This window comes from Colobus angolensis, unplaced genomic scaffold, assembly GCF_000951035.1.
Source record: "Colobus angolensis palliatus isolate OR3802 unplaced genomic scaffold, Cang.pa_1.0 Scaffold2, whole genome shotgun sequence".
In the NCBI taxonomy this organism is placed as follows: domain Eukaryota; kingdom Metazoa; phylum Chordata; class Mammalia; order Primates; family Cercopithecidae; genus Colobus; species Colobus angolensis.
Window position 1 is genome coordinate 6,645,934 of NW_012115154.1, and position 17,588 is coordinate 6,663,521.

General features: G+C 39.0%; 1 protein-coding gene across 1 annotated transcript in view; it reads left to right on the plus strand.

The window, feature by feature from the left end:
- The window catches only part of TRIM24 (tripartite motif containing 24), a 72,801-nt gene that overhangs the window by 26,325 nt on the left and 28,888 nt on the right, over window positions 1-17,588 (plus strand). Inside the window, exons 7-8 of the mRNA XM_011941275.1 lie at window positions 5,003-5,120; window positions 8,639-8,907. Coding sequence (XP_011796665.1) covers window positions 5,003-5,120; window positions 8,639-8,907 — 387 coding nt within the window. The remainder of the gene's footprint in view (window positions 1-5,002; window positions 5,121-8,638; window positions 8,908-17,588) is intronic.

Consider the following 17,588-nt stretch of genomic DNA (forward strand, 5'->3'; position numbering starts at 1 on the left):
ATCAGGAGGAAATACCACCCAGGTTCAAGGTCATCCTACAGAATGTAAGGCATAAAATCTTCAAAACACATCAGGGACATGAAGGAAAGGGAAAGACTAAGCAACTAAATAATGAGGCAGCTAAGCAACTTTGTATCCTTGATAGCATCATGGAAAAGACTGCTGAAACTGTTGGCATTTGGATGAAGTATTTAAACTGGATGGCTGTGTAGTAACAGTTGGTTTATGAATTTGGAATCTGGGATTTGGTTATGTTAGAAGATCTTTGTTTTAGGATATCCATACTGCAGTATTTAGGGAAGACAGGACCTCATGCCTGTAGCTTGCTCTCAAAAGTTTTGGAAAAAGACTAATAACGTGTGTAGGAGCAGTTGGGTGGGCACTGGAGCAAACGTCGTAACTTAACACTCAGGGAATTTGGGTGAAACAAATGTAGGGTTCTTTTACTTTTCTGGCAGTGTTTCTATGATTTCAAAATTATTTAAAAATAAATGATTAAATAGCTATTGTCAAAAAGATAAAGGTAACAGGTGTTGGAAAGGATATGGAGAAAGGGGAACGATTGCATCCCGTTGATGAGAATGTAAATTAGTACAACCATAGAAAACAGTATGGAAGTTCCTTGAAAATTTACATATAGAAGTATCATGATCCAGCAGTCTCACTTTTGGGTATGTATATATTCAAAGGGAATGAAATCGAGATCTTGAATAGATGTATGTAACTGGGTTCATTGCAACACTCACAATAACCAAAAAGTGGAATCAGCCTAAGTGTTCAACAGATAAATGGATAAAGAAAATGTGGTACATATACCCAATGGAATACTATTTAGGTTTATAAAAGAAGGAAATCCTGTCATTTGCAACAACATAGATGAACCTTGAGGACATTATATTTACTTCATGATCTCACTTATATGTGGAAAACAATTAAACTCAGAGAGAGTAGAATGGTGGTTACAAAGGGCTGGAAGGGATTCAGGGTATTGGAATGGATGTTGGTCAAAGGCTGCAAAATTTCAATTAGATGGGAGGAATAAGTTCACCAGAGTTATTATATGACATGAGAACTAGAGTTAATACCACTGCGTTTATATTCTTGAAAATTGCTAAGAGAGTAGATTTTAAGTGTTCTCATCACAAAAAAATAAGTATATGAGGATACTTATTTAATCCATAGATTAATTAACTCAATTTAACCATTCCACAATGTATATTTATTTCAAAACATGCTGTACACAGAAATATATTCAATTTTTATTGGTCAATTAAAATAATGCTTTTTAAAAATAAATTATTAAATTTTAGATAAAACAATTATTAAATTTCAGATAAAACATAGTTCTTAGAATACTTCTTATGGTTAGCATTATGAGCATGATTTATGGCGGGAATTATTAGAGGGTGCAAAAAATTAAAGGGGGAAATTTGGGGAAAGGTATATTGTATTGACTGCTGCCTGGTAAACACTTTGCTACATATTCTACATAGTCCCAAAATAAGTTATTTATTTATTTATTTATGTTTTTGGAGACAGAGCCTCCCTCTCACCCAGGCTGGAGTGCCTCCCAGGTTCCAGTGATTCTCCTGCCTCAGCCTCCCAAGTAGCTGTGATTACAGGTGCATGCCACCACACCTAGCTAATTTTTTGTGTGTTTTTAGTAGAGATGGGGTTTCACCATGTTGGCCAGGCTGGTCTCGAACTCCTGACCTCGTGATCTGTCCGCCTTGGCCTCCCAAAGTGTTGGGATTACAGGTGTGAGCCACCGTGCCTGGTCTATACGTGTTTTAAAAGTAGAGCCAATGGGATTTGCTGACAGGTTGAATATAGAGTGTAAGAAAAAGAAAGGAGCCAAGGACTTTAAGTTGTAGGGAAAAACATTATTACCAGTAATTGAGATGGAGAGGGTTATAGGAAGAGTACACCTGAGGATAAACAGTACAGTCATGTGTTCCTTGATGACAGGGATGCATTCTGAGAAATGGTGGTTGCGGCATTGTGTGACATCATAGGATGTACTTACACAAACCTAGATGGTTTACCCTGTTGCTCCTATCTGTACAGCATATCACTGTACTGAATACTGTAGGTAGTTGTACATAATGGTAAATGTTTGTATATCTAAACATAGAAAAAGTACAGTCAAAATACAATACAAAGGATTAAAAAATGTTACACCATGGAGGTTGCAGTGAACCGAGCTGAGATCATACCACTGCACTCCAGCCTGGGTGACAGAGTGAGAGCCAAAAAAAAAAAAAAGTGCACCTGTATAGGTGTAGGGCATCTACCATGAATGGAGCTTGCAGGACTGGAAGTTGCTCTGGGTGAGCACGTGAGTGATTGTGAAGGCGCAGGACATTACTGTGCACTACTGGGGACTTTATAAGCACCATGCTTTTAGGCTACATTAAATTTATTTGAAAATATTTTTTCTTCAATAATAAATTTTAGCTTACTTAAGGAAAGCTTACTGTAACTTTTGAACTTTATAAACTGTAATTTTTTAAATGTTTTGACTCTTGTAGTAACAGTTAGCTTAAAACACAAACACATTGTACAAATTCTTCCTTATATCTTTAATTCATAAGCTTATTTATTTATTTTAAAACTTTTTGTTAAAAACCAAGATGCAAACACACACATAAGCCTAGGCCTACCCAAGGTTCATATCTTCAATATCACTGTCTTACACCTCCACATTTTATCTCCCTGGAAAGTCTTCAGGGGCATAAACATGCATTCAGTTCTCATCTCCTATTATAATAATGCTTTTTCTGAGACTATCTCTTGAAGGACTTGGCTGAGGCTGTCACTTTTTTTAGTAAGTAGTAGGAGTACACTCTAAAATAATGAAAAAAAGTGTAATATAGTAGATACATAAACCAATAACATAGTCGTTTATTATCATTATACAACTGGCAGCACTGTAGGTTTGTTTACACCAGCATCACCATAAGCACTTGAGTAATACCTGGTGCTGTGATGTTACTACAGCTCCAACATCATTAGGCAATGGGAATTATTCAGCTTCATTATAATTTCATGGGACCACTGTTGTACATGTGGTTCATTGTTGACTGAAACATTGCTATATGGTGCATGACTACATAGGAATGTAGAGGAAGAAAGAAGTAAAAAAACTCAGCCCTGAGCATTCCAGCACATAGTGTTGTGGGAGAGAAGAAATCACCAACAACGGAGACTGAGATTGTGCACTGCCAAGAAGCAGAGGAATCCCTGCCCTTACTGGGGAGTTCAAAAACAGTGGGATTATAGTGTGCTGGAAACCAAATGAAAAAAAGCATTTCCATGAAGGCAGACCAACCACCCGTGTGAAAAGTTGCTACAAGCCTGAACATAATGGTTTCAGGAAAGAATGGATGGGGAAGAATAGGAGACAGTGAACCTAGATGAGTCTTTGGAAGAGTTTTGCTGTAAAAGAAATGGGGTAGTTGATGGTAGGAGAAAAGGAGTTAAAGAGTTTTGTTTTTAGCTGAAAAAACTTAAAAGCATATTTATATGTTGATGGGTGTGATCCAGTAAAATGGGAAAATTGGTGTTACAGAAGAGGGATGAAAATTACTGGGCAGGCAAGATGGGGTGTGCTCTACTGCACAAGTGGAAGGCTGGCTTTAACTAGAAACATGGACATTTCATCATCCATTGCAACAGGAGGGGATATTGACTGAAAAGTGGTGGAAGTTTGTGGAAGATCTTTGATTGTTGCTGATTTTCAGTGAAATGCTAAGTACATTAGCTAAGATTAAGAATGAGAGAGGAAATACTGATGATTCAAAAAGAGAAAAGAAAGTAGGAAATAGTTATTTAGGAAAGTAGAGAAGTGAATGGATTCGAGAAATGTCATATGATAGTCAGTCAGCCTTAATGGCCTATCTGAAGTAAGTGGTCATGTGTTTGAAGTGAGATCAGTTCAGTTATGTTCAGGCAACATGTGGGATTTAACCAGGGTAGGTTGTTTTATCTAGGGGAAACATTGAGGAAAGTGAAGTGAGCATATATAATTGAGTGTAAGGGGAGTTGACATATATATGTGACATCTATGATATATATGACTATATGTGACACATGTTATATGACATGTGACACATGCTATGTGACATGTGTCATATGACATGTGTTACATATGTGACATGTATGTAAGGAAATTATGATGATGATTGACCCTGGAATTGAAGCTAGATAATGAGGAATTGAGGGATAGAGGGCAAGGGTAAAGTGAAACGAAAGGATGGAAAAAGCAAAGTCTTATAGGACCTAGGGGGAATTATTGGTATTTGGGCACTAGAGGAAGTGAATCATTTGGTTGGATATTGAAATCATCAAAAATTGCCACAGGACTAATATTGGAGATGGTGATAGGTAAACCAAGAACTAAAATCTTCAAGGACTGAGGGAGAATGAGTAGATGCTCATTGATGACTGCAGTGTGGAGGAAAGAGGATGGTGTGGTGTGATGATATGAGATTCAAAGCTGGTTGTATTCAGGGCGATGGCGGGAACAGAACTGTAATGAGGAACAAGGAGAACCACCTCACTCACAGGCCCAGTTCCTTTTCCTGAACAGAGACAAATTTGTATTCCCTGTAACTCATTAGCCCCTAGTCTAAATTCTGAATCCTTCTAAGAGAGTAAGTAAAGTAAATGAAAGCATTAAGATACGTTAATAATTTTTATTTTACAAATATTTGAGTTAGTGATTCTGCAAAATTTTATTAGTAATCCAAAAAACTAACTTTAACCTGTCACTTCAAAATTGGTTCAGTAGTACAGCTAACTGAATTATGCCTCAAAACTTTTTAACTTGTTTTGGAAAGAAAATTGTGTTGTATGTTGAACATATATAGGTCAATTTTGTGACCTATATATGATTGTTTATTGTGTATTGATGTACATACCAGAGACTGTTTTTGTATATTTACTGGGCATTTAATAAATTATTTGCCTAATATTTAGTTGTCTCTTCTTTTTCTTCTAGATTACATACCGGTTACGGCACCTCCTTCGTGCAAGGTGTGATGCATCCCCAGTGACCAACAACACCATCCAATTTCACTGTGATCCTAGTTTCTGGGCTCAAAATATTATCAACTTAGGTAGGCCATTACCATTACATACATTTCTCAAAGTGACATTTGTTTGTAGAACTCTCAATGATTATGACATGTTACTGAAAATATGTTCACTTAGGGTGGGCACGGTGGCTCACATCTGTAATCCTAGCACTTTGGGATCACTCAAGGATCACTTGAGCCAGGAGTTCAAGACCAGCCTAGGCAACATAGGGAGAGCCCATTTCCACATAAGATTTCTAAGTTAGCCAGGGGTAGTGGCACATGCTTGTAGTCCCAGCTACTCGGAAGGCTGATGCTGGAGGATCGAAGAAAATATGTTCTCTCACTTTTAAAACGTTTTCATTATTTTGTTTTAAAAAGACATGTTGTTTCTGATAATATTTCTCAATGTATGTGTATGGTAACAAATATACATGAATATAAACACACGTACATGTACGGATGATAAGAAAATATTCTGTAACATTGACTGACAGGGTGTCTAGACTTAGGGATTTAGGTGTCCTGTCCTGTCCTATTTCCTCAACCCCCCAAATCTGGTTTGTTCTGTTAGCTCTAAATTTATCAGAATGTGTTAACTTGACTTGTCATTGATAAAGGATTTTTGATATCCTGAAAGTTTTATTTGAAACTACTATATTTTTATTGGCTTATCTTTAGAACTATTCAGTAGGAACCTAATGGTTCAATCCTTCATCTTGCTTAGGGAAGACTTAGTTTTCTTATTTTGCCTGATCAGGTAATAGTTATATAGATATCTTACTAACTGAAGTACAACATACATACTGACAAGTACCCAAATCTTAAGCAGTCAGGTACTGCATAATGATGTCTCAGTCAACTGACTGCATCTATGACTTATAAATACTGTGAGTTTTTTTACTGTATCTTTTGTATGTTTAGATACACAGATACTTACCATCGTGTTACAATTTCCTACAGTATTGTCCAGATAATTCAGTACAATTACATGCTGTACAGGTTTGTAGCCTAGATTCTACCTAGCAATAAGCTATGCCATATAACCTAGGTATGTAGTAGGCTATACAGTATAGGTTTACATAAATAAACTGATGTTTGTCTAAAGATAAAATTACCTAAATGACACATTTCTCAGAACATATCCCCATCCTTTCGCAACACATGACTATATTAGAGCTCACTGAATTATCACAAAAAGAGACCATCATTTTGGTAACATTAGGAATGAAAGTATCCTTGCAAGCAGTTCAGCAGAAAGTTACTACTTTAGCTTTTTTATTATACTATTTGCTGAGTAGAAACACCTTTTTGCCTTCTTTCTTTATTTCTCACAGGGAAACTATACAAATTTAAGAATTCCCTACACATTGTCTGTTCATCAACAAACAGTATTATCGTTTTTGATTTTGGTGGTGGGGGGGCGAGGGGTGCTCACTGAGTTTGTTTCAGAATCATCAAAGATGGTTTCTCATCCCCAACACTAGATTCTGGGTAAGAGAAGAAAATGGCTGGAGAAAGAGCCCATACTCACCAGGAAAGGAGGAAATAGGCAATCTTACCCGTCAGGGAAGAACAAAAAGATTTATCCTGGAAGCAAAGGTGATGAGACCCCTGCAGGCTAGTTTAGATACAAACATATGTATATTGATACATAGCAGGAACTGGAATTATACACACTAATTTTACCAAAAAGAAGCATCTTTAGAATACAAAACATGTATATAAGTAACTCTTATTGCCACACCTGACTCTACCACTACGCATTCATCTGTACTCAGAACCCATCACAAGATATAAATCCAAACAAGTGGTCATATGTGTTATGTACTTATATCACAATAGGTAAATACACCCACATATAGACATAAGTACGTTTAAGAATTATATTCAAAACTGTACGCACGTAAATGGATATAGTTTCAGATAAATCTACTTTAGCCAAAACAAAAACAGGATCTCCTAGTCTAATAGTTTGTGAAACCGGTATAAGGAAGTTAAACAATATATTTTACTGTAGAATTTCTCAGAGCTGTCACTTACAGCACTGTAAATTCATATACAGTGAGATTTACATTGTAAATCTCTAAAGAAGGAGACAAGTTTCCTAAACTTGTTACCCATGGCTTCTGAGAAACGTATAAGAGCACTAGGGAAAAATATTGGTCTAGATGAATATTTTGTTACTGTCTTGAGTGACTTTGGATAAGTTTTACAACCTCTCTAAACCTTAAATCCCTTATGTGTAAAAGAGAATGTTATTGTTTCTTTTAAACATACGCATACACCTACCTGTAATAGTAAATTACACACAGTAAACATTTAATGAATAACTATATATTTTTAGAATGCATATGAGTAGTAAATCATAAACATTTGAGTTTCTACTGTTGAAATCAAGCTTGAATCAGACCTTTCAAAGGCACCATTAAACTCTTAAAACTAGTTTTAAGCTGGTCAATGTATTTTGTATCAAAAAGTTAACATAATATGCATTGTAAAGGTATAGGAAACTTGAGAGATCACAACTTGTTAATAGTAAAGATTCAGAAATACTTTTTGGGATTGTTTTTAGAGCCAATGTCAGGTTTGCTTGTTTTGATACATGACAGCGGTTCTCAGAGTATAGTCTGGTACTCTTTCAGGGGACCTCAAAGGTCACCCTTTTCCAACTACACGTCTGGATGAATGTTGTGCCAGACCCCTATTGACTTCAGTCATGTTTGAGAGGCCCAAGAAGAGACCTGGAGCTAGTGAACGAGACACAGGGCTTATTGAGGGAACTTACATACAGGACAGTCCAGTGGCAGTGGACTGGACAAGAGAACCACCAGCAAGTAGTTTATATAGCACTTAGCACCCTCCCGCCAGCAACCTCCATGTGGCAACCTTCATTTAACACAAAGCAAAAGTCCTCCATCCCCGATATTGCCTGGATTCCACAGGCTGGCCTGGGAGTTCAGATATTCTTCATTGATAAAGAATGGATCTCTGGGTTGGCCACTCCTGGGTTCCTTAGCACGGAACTCCAAACACACATTCTTCTTAGGCTATACAGGGTCACTCTCAGGGTAGACTTAAGTTATTGCTGTCAGGTACTGTCTGCCATACAGTGAGACTGAAATTTTTTTCATATATTTTAACTCAACAATATATTATGATAGATAGTGCAGAAACAGATAATGAGATTTCAGCTATTAAGCCAGACATTCAAAGAGATTTTTTAAAACATCAAACAGTATTTTAAAATATCAAAAAATGTTTACCAAGTTTTTTACAATGTAGTTTTATAAAAACATGTTGTTATGGTTTTATTATTATTAAATGAATTAGTAAGTTTTAAAAATTATTTTTAATTTCTAATACTATAAATTTTGATGACTAGAACTTAGATGAACAAAAGCTGTTTGGGGGTCCTCTGTCTTTCAGAGTGTAAAAGGGCTCATGAGACCAGAGAATTCCTTGGCAGTTTTGAAGTTCTGCAAAAATAGTCTTAGAAAATGTGATATTTCACCAACTATCTGAAAAACTTTTTCCCTTAACCTTTTCTTTTTAATTAGGTTCTTTAGTAATTGAGGATAAAGAGAGCCAGCCACAAATGCCTAAGCAGAATCCTGTCGTGGAACAGAATTCACAGCCACCAAGTGGTTTATCATCAAACCAGTTATCCAAGTTCCCAACACAGATCAGCCTAGCTCAATTACGGCTCCAGCATATGCAGCAACAGGTAATGGCTCAGAGGCAACAGGTGCAACGGAGGCCAGCACCTGTGGGTTTACCAAACCCTAGAATGCAGGGGCCCATCCAGCAACCTTCCATCTCTCATCAGGTAAATTTGGAAGCAGGCCTGTCCTCACTTAGATAATTATAGTATAATTGTGTTGAGCAGCTCAAAATAACAAAGACATCCATTTTCCATAATCTAAATAACTGCATTTATAAAAATTTATCACATTAAGGATCCCTGATTTAATGCCTAGTTTTTAATCCCTATTTAAAAAGGATTTAATGGTTTGTTTAGCTGATAAATCTATTTTCATCTACTCTTCATTGTCTTTAAATTATAGCAGAGGATAAATGTTTGTATTCCTAAATAACCCAGGCCTGTGATTGATGGGAAAAGTTGTGTACCTGTTAATTCCTATACTGGTGCTTCAGAATGGTGAATACATTAAGAATCGGTCCTCTGTGAGGATGTGGTGTTTAGTAAACCACATTGCATCTTAGAAACTAGGGCAGAGTGAAATACAAAAGGGCAGAAGTGTGGTTCATTGTAATATACCTTTTTCAAACTTTATTTCTGAGCAAATACACTGTTTACCATTCTTATTTTTACTGTAATCCAATTTTTTTTTTTTTTTTGAGATGGAGTCTCACTCTGTAACTCAGGCTGGAGTGCAGTGGCATGATCTCAGCTCACTGCAACCTCTGCCTCCCAGGTTGAAGTGATTCTCCTGCCTCAGCCTCCCGAGTAGCTGGGATTACAGGTGTGTGCCACCACGCCCGGCTAATTTTTGTATTTTTAGTAGAGACAGGGTTTCACCATGTTGGTCAGGTTGGTCCCAAACTCCTGACCTCAGGTGATCCTGCCTCAGCCTCCCAAAGTGCTGGGATTACAGGCGTGAGCCACTGTGCCCAGCCTCAGTCCAACTTTTGAAGATAAAATATATATATACTTTTGTTAAATAGTTTAACTCTGCTATTCAGGTTAGATGTGGGCAGACTTAGATTTAATAAAAGTTTAGTAAGGAATATAAAGTCTAATTTATATAAATTGTTGTTTTCAGTTACATTTACTTATACTTTTTTTATATATATATAGATAGAGTTTTACTCTTGTTGCCTAGGTTGGAGTGCAGTGGTGCCATCTCGGCTCACCACAACCTCTGCCTCCTGGGTTCAAGCGATTTTCCTGCCTCAGCCTCCCGAGTAGCTGAGATTACAGGCATGTGCCACCATGCCAGCTAATTTTGTATTTTTACTAGAGATGGGGTTTCTTCATGTTGGTCAGGTTGGTCTCAAGCTCCCGACCTCAGGTGATCCTCCCACCTCGGCCTCCCAAAGTGCTGGGATTACAGGCGTGAGCCATTGTACCCAGCTATTTATACTCTTTTTCTGCAAAAGATTTGAAGTGATTTACAATAAAGGATACAAATGAAATTGAGCAGAGTTTAATAAAAAGCCAAAGTATGCAGACATAGGCTAAGAATTCTCATACTTAAGAATAAAACTTAGCTCAGAACTTCTTGCCAACCAAAGAAAAAAGGAAACCAGAATAATATGGGTATTGCTATCTAAAAAGGAAAACATACTAGTTAATTAGGGAGAGAAAATTTTACTAGTATTTTACTAGTACTAAGAGGAATACTTAACATGGTTCTTTATGAAAAAGCAATTAAATGGCATAATACGATTTCTTTGGTAGAAATTTTAAAAAAACAAAAATGATTTTTATATGGAACTCATACTTTAATTCTCAGTAAAAGCTGTGGGCATTTGTAGATCCAGAATGTGTTACATGGTATATGTGAAGGCCTGAGGTAATGTATTTGAGGTTTATGGCTTTCTAGTAATTTGACTAAGAAGGTATGTAAAATCCAAGGGAATATTAGCATGGCTGTTTAAAACTTCGTTTCAAGCCAGATTCTTACAAAAAGTAAGTAGGAAGCAATGTAAAAGGTTTTTGAGTGTTCCATGGGAGGATAATTTTACACTTTATATACCAGGAGGAGTATACCTAGCAGAGTAGAAATTTTGTTAAGAAAGTTGAAGGTAGAATGACATGCTTCAGATCGACTGCAAAGATTACTAAAATTTTTCTGAAGCTAAATAATGGAAACGAGAGATATTGAGTGCTAAGCATTTGCATGTATTAATATTTATCTTCTAAATATTTAGTAGTTTAACAACAAAAGGAATGAATTCATCAATTGAGTTAATTGCCTTTTCACTAAGAAGTCAAGAACTGGCTGGGCACAGTGGCTAATGCCTATAATCCCAGAACTTTGGGCGACTTGAGGCAGGAGGATCACTTCACTCCAGGAGTTCAAGACCAGCCTAGGCAACACAGGGAGGACCCCCCCCCCCCCGCCTCCCGCCCAATCTCTACAAAAAATAAAAATAAAAAATCATCTGGGTGAGGTGGCATATGCTTGTAGTCCCAGCTTTTCTTGGGGGGCTAAGGTAGGAGGGATTGCTTGAGCCTGGGAAGTCAAGGCTGCAATGAACCATGATCTCTCCCCTGCACTCCAGCTTGGTGACAGAGCAAGAGACTGTCTCAAAAAAAGAATTGAGGCAGTTAGTAGATACTATGTGAAAATAGTTATATAAGCAGTGACAAAACAGAAGTGACTTGAGCTGTTAACCTGCTTTTCTCAGAAATTTTCTTTTGATCTTAGTTGCAGTCTCTACAATGTAGTGCTGTAATCTGTATAGTCTTTATTATATAACCTAATTTTCACACTTAGAAATGAAGTACTCTTCACATATTGCAGTTCTTACATCGCATACTGTTGTTTTTCTGTCAATTTTCAATAATTCCTGCAGTTTCTTTCACATTCTCATCACTCATTTTTATCTGTTCTCTGCTAAATGCCCATTCATATGTCTTCACTCCTTGGTATCCCTCTTCTGTAAACTTGTATATTGTCCTGCCCGGGTACAGTCTGAGTTTTCTACCAGCTTGTTTGCAAGTACATGTGGGAAAATGCCTATCTAGGCATAGCCTCACAGCAAGTGTCTGTGTGGCAATGAGTATGTGCAATTTATACTCTACATCTGTCCATATATTACAGGTAAATTGAAAAGAACTATTTCTAAAAATTACTTACCTGACAGTTCTCTGTTCTTCCTCTGAAGATTAACCATGTCATCTTCATGGTTAAAGAGCTGGTGATAACAAAAGTAGAACAGTGATATGACTTAGTGATGCAAACTTAATAGATGTTGTACATCTCTGTTTATTTGGCTTTATACAGTATATTCTATTAAACTCTAATGGATCTAAATTTAGGACAGAACACATATATTAAATATTTTTGCTATTCTTTTAGGATTTTAACTGTTTCCTAATTTTATTTTATTTATTTATTTTATTTTATTTTATTTTTTGAGACAGAGTCTTGCTCTGACACCCAGGCTGGAATGCAGTGGCGTGATCTTGGCTCACTGCAACCTCTGCCTCCTGGGTTCAAGCAATTCTCCTGCCTCAGCCTGTAGCTGGGACTATAGGCATGTGACACCACAGCAAGCTAACTTTTTGTATTTTTAGTAGAGATGGAGTTTCACCTTGTTAGCCAGGATGGTCTCGATCTCCTGAACTCGTGATCCGCCTACCTCAGCCTCCCAAAGTGCTGGGATTTACAGGCATGACCCACTGCACCTGGCCCCTAATTTTATTTTTTAAGTAGCTTCCTCTGTCACAGGATTCTTAGACATAACAGTTTAGAAGAGTGGGGGGAAAATCACCTTACATCTTACCAGACCATAAGCATCTTGATGGCATGTTTGACATCTTACATACCATAGCACATTACGCTGGCATTAAGTGTCATTTTTTTGGTTGTCAATATGTAAACATTAGTCTGGATGAAGGTGGCAAAAGACCTCTATGACTACCTTTATTCTCCCTTAAGGACCATTTTGGGCTATGAAAAATTATCCCTTAGATACATTTAGAAGTTTTTCCATGTAATTTCCTAAGTATGTTCTGCTTGTATTTCTATGATATAAAACCCTTCAATTCACAAAATTTTCATGGAAAAATAAAAACATTGCTATAGCTTTTAGGTTTACACTTTTCTACAGTTTTGAGATTTTCTTATTTTTCTCTAATACTATTTTTCTACTCTTTACCTACCAAATTTCACGTGTTTAGAATCAGCTTCTAAATGTATTTTTCACTGGGTCTGTAATTACTGGCCACTCTTGAAAGTTAATGAGAGGTAAAGCCAGTGCCACCTAATTTTTAAGAGAGAAGCAGTTGACCCAGGCAAGGATAGTAAATTCCAAAAATGGGAGGAAGAATAAAAATAATAAAGAGGATACGACTGTACTTTACAGCTGTCTGCCTTCACAGTGTCAAAGTTTCAGGTGTTGCTGCTTCAACTTTAAAAGATTATTTATTTGTCCCCATGTGAATGTAGGGGGAAATAGGCTCCTCTTTGATAAGTTGTGATCATACAGTTGAGATATACTAAAAGGAATATTTATTTTGCAATACATTCCCAACTGTAGAGAATCAGTCAAGAGGAGACTGGCATATAAGGTTATCTTTTTCTTCTAGGACTGGTCTCAATTTCTAGGTCTAGTATTTATGCGCCCACAGAGCAGGCTTGCCTTTCTAGCCCTCGCCTTGTTGCAGGAATTAGAGGACCAGAGAGACCAATAGATGAAACAGGAGGATTTTATTTAAGTGGCCACTGGCCCAACGGATTCACATCCAAAGGGTAGGCCCCGAACAAAGACAGGGCTTGACTTTTATACACACTTCGGAAAGGGGATTGGCTAATTTAAATGGCACAAAATTCGTGGTGCAGGCAAGGAGGCTTACAGAGTCAGAACAAAGGCAGTTAATCAAACAGTGACAGGTTTTGTAATCCTTGGCTTGTGACTTTGCAGCTGCATTGAAAGAAAAACAGGAACTTACAAAACTTGGAAATTGAGTAATGGTAAGGGGGATGAGGAGCTAGTAAAGGAATTTGTTTTTCTTAACCTTGCTCCGAGGGAGTGTTGGGAGAGTCTCTGGAACTCTTCCTTTGGGCTCTGGCTTTCCAGATAGTGTTATCAAGGCTTTGCCGGGGCCCTGCCTGTTGCTGGCCTTGGAGTGAGTCAGCTAAGTACAGGAAAACTTGTTTTCCTCTTTTTAATTTCAGCCTCATTCCCCCCTTTGATGCTCCCTATAAATGAAGTTTAATAGAAAGCATCACAATTACTTAATTCTTCATGAAAAGGCAGGTTTCTTCCTTTGGCAAAGGATGATATTTAGTTAGAGCCATTCACTGAGTGATAGTTTGCCTGGTTACAAGAGTCTTTATGGCCGATTGGATGTTTTTAACAAGGAGGGGTAAGAGACAAGGGAGTGTTAAGCAACCTCCTAGTATGGCCAGGACTATTCCTATTAAGGTTTTAAATCCCCCAAGGGATGAAAACCAGCCCCCAAAGAGGGAATCTGGAAACCATCCTTTCTAAGTCTGGCTGGAATATGGGCTAATTTTTGGATTTTTGCAGTTATATCTTCAATGACGTTTCCATTGTCATCAATTTCTAGGCAGCAATTAGTTAGATTGAACTTTCCGCATACCCCACCTTCCTGGGCTAGGAGGTAGTCCAAGGCCAGTCTATTTTGATAAATAGCAATTCTTATTTTTGTGACTTGTTGGACCAGTAGATTTAAGGCCCTTGCAGCGTCATTAGTCATGATTTCGAGTAACGCCTATAACTTTATCATGCGGTTGAGCATGTAAATAGGGGTACAGTATCCATACATTCCATCTTCTGCCCAGGTGGCTGGCCCAGAATATTGGATAATTCTCTCAGGGGGCCATTCATCATCTTTCTAATTCCCTGTGGTTATGCCCCTTTTATTTCTCCTTTTTGTTTCATCATAAACAGGGTATCCTAAGGCTTCTCCTTGCCTTAGAGGGATTAGGAAGAAGGATGGTCTGATTGTCCCTAGTACACAGGCTTCTGACCATTTAGCTGGCAGCTGCCCATATGCCCATGACCCACAGATCCAGTAGAGGCCAGAGGGTGCCGGCCAGGCATTTGGAGTTGCAAGCTGGTACCAAGAGTGGTTTAAAGAGGCAAAACAGGAGAATGGACTAGGGTGGGGTGATTTGGAATTATTTCTCCTACCTAGTTGGTAAAGGCCTTTCTCCAACGAGCAATGCAGAACATCCTGATAATAGAGATTTTTAAAAGCCAGACGCTGAAGCTTGTGAGCATTGGTTCAGGGGAGGGGACAGTCAGAATAAAGTTATCTTGGAGCATTAGCTCCTTTGCTTCCTACCGCCATTGATTCCCTATGATGGTTCCTCCACATACATAGCATGAGGAGACATGTAGGCTACTGACTGTATTTTCAGCCAGTTGGACAAACAGGTTTCTGACTGAGGGAGAGAGTTCAGGCAACTCCTGGAGGATGTGCTCACAGAATGACTCAAAAACTTGGAACTGTTGGGTTGAACGGGTCCAGGTTTTCTTTATAATATACAGACTGACTTTTGAGTTTACTTTTTGACCTTTGACTTTAAACCCCAATGTCATGGGATAGCCTGTAGTCCATATGGGCAGACCTGGCTCTAAGACGGTGAGATGTGCAGGATAGCAAATGCTAGGTTTATAAGTTGGTTTTTCCAGTAGTTTCATATGTATGACTTGCCTCAGTGGTTGTCGATCAGTGGACCAAGTCATGCAGCCCCAGCAGGCTATTAACGGGGACCCGGGGGAACAAACGGGACACATATTTTTGCTTAGAACAAGTACTATAGTACCTTGTGGGGCCAATGATTATGGACCACCACAGTATTGCTGCCTCCTGGCAAACATTGAAGTATAAGGATACGATCCCCCCGTAAGGAGAAGAGGGTTTGGTTTGGTTTAGAAGATCCCCTTCCTGAGTATGAACTTCAAACCAAGTCTTAATAGGTGGGGTCTTACGGTCGTAACATATGTAGGGCTGGCTATTTCCTGGGTCACAGATTGAGTAGGTTACCTGGTTGTGAGTACAAGTTCCTAGGTGGGTCCCTGCGCACTCCTAGTAAGTATGGTACAGCAGAGTCCTAGTTATGGTGCTCCCCGACCGCATAGTATGTGTGCAGTGGGGGCACCCTTGTAGGTCCATTTTCTGACACCGGTATGGGGAGTATCATGATGGGGATGAGTAGGAACAAAGTAAAGAATAACATGTTTATACCCAGCAGGGACAAAAGAGGTCTTTACCCCAGGGAGGAGGTTGGGCAAAGCTACAGGATAATAGTGAAACAATTAGTATTATAAGGAAAGCTATTGGACCTAAGATTTCTAACCACGTTTACTTCCCTGATGATGCTCATGCCTCGGCCATGCGTAGTCAGCTTCCAGGGTGGCTAGAGCAGGGCTGTTGTCTCCTCAAGCTTCAGCCATGCATAGACTGGTCAACTTCCAGGATGACTAGAGCAGGGCTGTTGTTGACTTCACTGGCAACCTGGTCCTGCTGTAGGATCAGCCGGGTCAGATGGTCTGGGTCCTATTGGCTGGTCCACTTGTCTTGGGCTGCCCGTTTCAGCTGACTCTGGTGGATCCAAGGCACAGTTCCTGCAACTTTAACAGCAGTGGGAGTGGACAAGATTACACTATGGGGCCCATCCTATATGGGTCCTAAAGTGGTTGGGTTCCATTTCTTAACCTAAGCAGAGTCCCCAGGTCTAAAAGGGTGTGATGGGTCTGTTAGGCTTATGGCCATTCTTTCCTGTACCCCGCCATGGATTCTTTGCATAACTATCCCAAAGACTGCATTTGCCTTCTTAAGGTTAATTCCCCTAGTTCACGGAGGTCACCTTTAATTTGACCTATGATTGGGGATGGCCAATCAAACAAGATCTCATAGGGCAAATAGCCAGTTTGTTTGGTGGGAGTGCACCTGACTTGGAGGAGGACCATGGACAGGACTTGATCCCATCTCAGATAAGTTTCTTGGCATTATTTCTTCAGCAGCTGCTTAAGTGTCCAATTCATGTGTTCTACTTTTCCTGAGCTCTGTGGCCGGTAGGCTGTCTGTAACTTCCATTTTATTTTTAACAGCCTTGCTAGATCTTGAACTATTTCGGCTACAAATGCCGGACCATTGTCTGACCCTGGAGTCAGGGGCAGTCCAAATCTGGTGATAATGTCTCTTAACAATGCTTTAGTCACTTCTCATGCTTTCTCTGTTCTGGTGGGGAAAGTCTTGACCCATCCTGAAAGGTGCAGACAAGCACTAACATGTGCAGATAGCCCCTGGCTCTGGGGAGCTCAGTGAAGTCCATTAGTAGGTTTTCACAGGGTGTGGCTCCTATTTCCTGTATTCCTGTGGGCCAAGTGGGCCCTTGCCGTGGGTTGTTCTGGGCACAAATTAGACATTGTTTGCAAATGGCTCGGATGATGGCAGTGAGTCGTGGCACATAGAAATGGCGTCCAAGTAGTGTTTCTAGTGCCATTTTCCTTATATGAGTTCCTTGATGGAATTGTCTTACAAATTTGGGGGCCACTATTTCAGGGATGGCTAGCCTCCCATCGGAGAATTTCCACCATCCTTCTTCAATGTAATTTCCAGTCTCTTGGTCTAACCAGGCCCTTTCATTTGGAGAGTAATTTGGGACCCCTGGAAAGGGGAGGCTCTGGAAGGAGAGGCAAAGCTAGGGCTTCCTTTTACAATGCGGGGTAAGTCATTCCTGTCTGTTTTGCCTCCCTGTCTGCTTTTCTGTTTCCTTTGGCCTCTAGTGTTCCTACCTTTTGGTGCCTTTGCAGTGCATAACAGCCACTTTCTTTGGG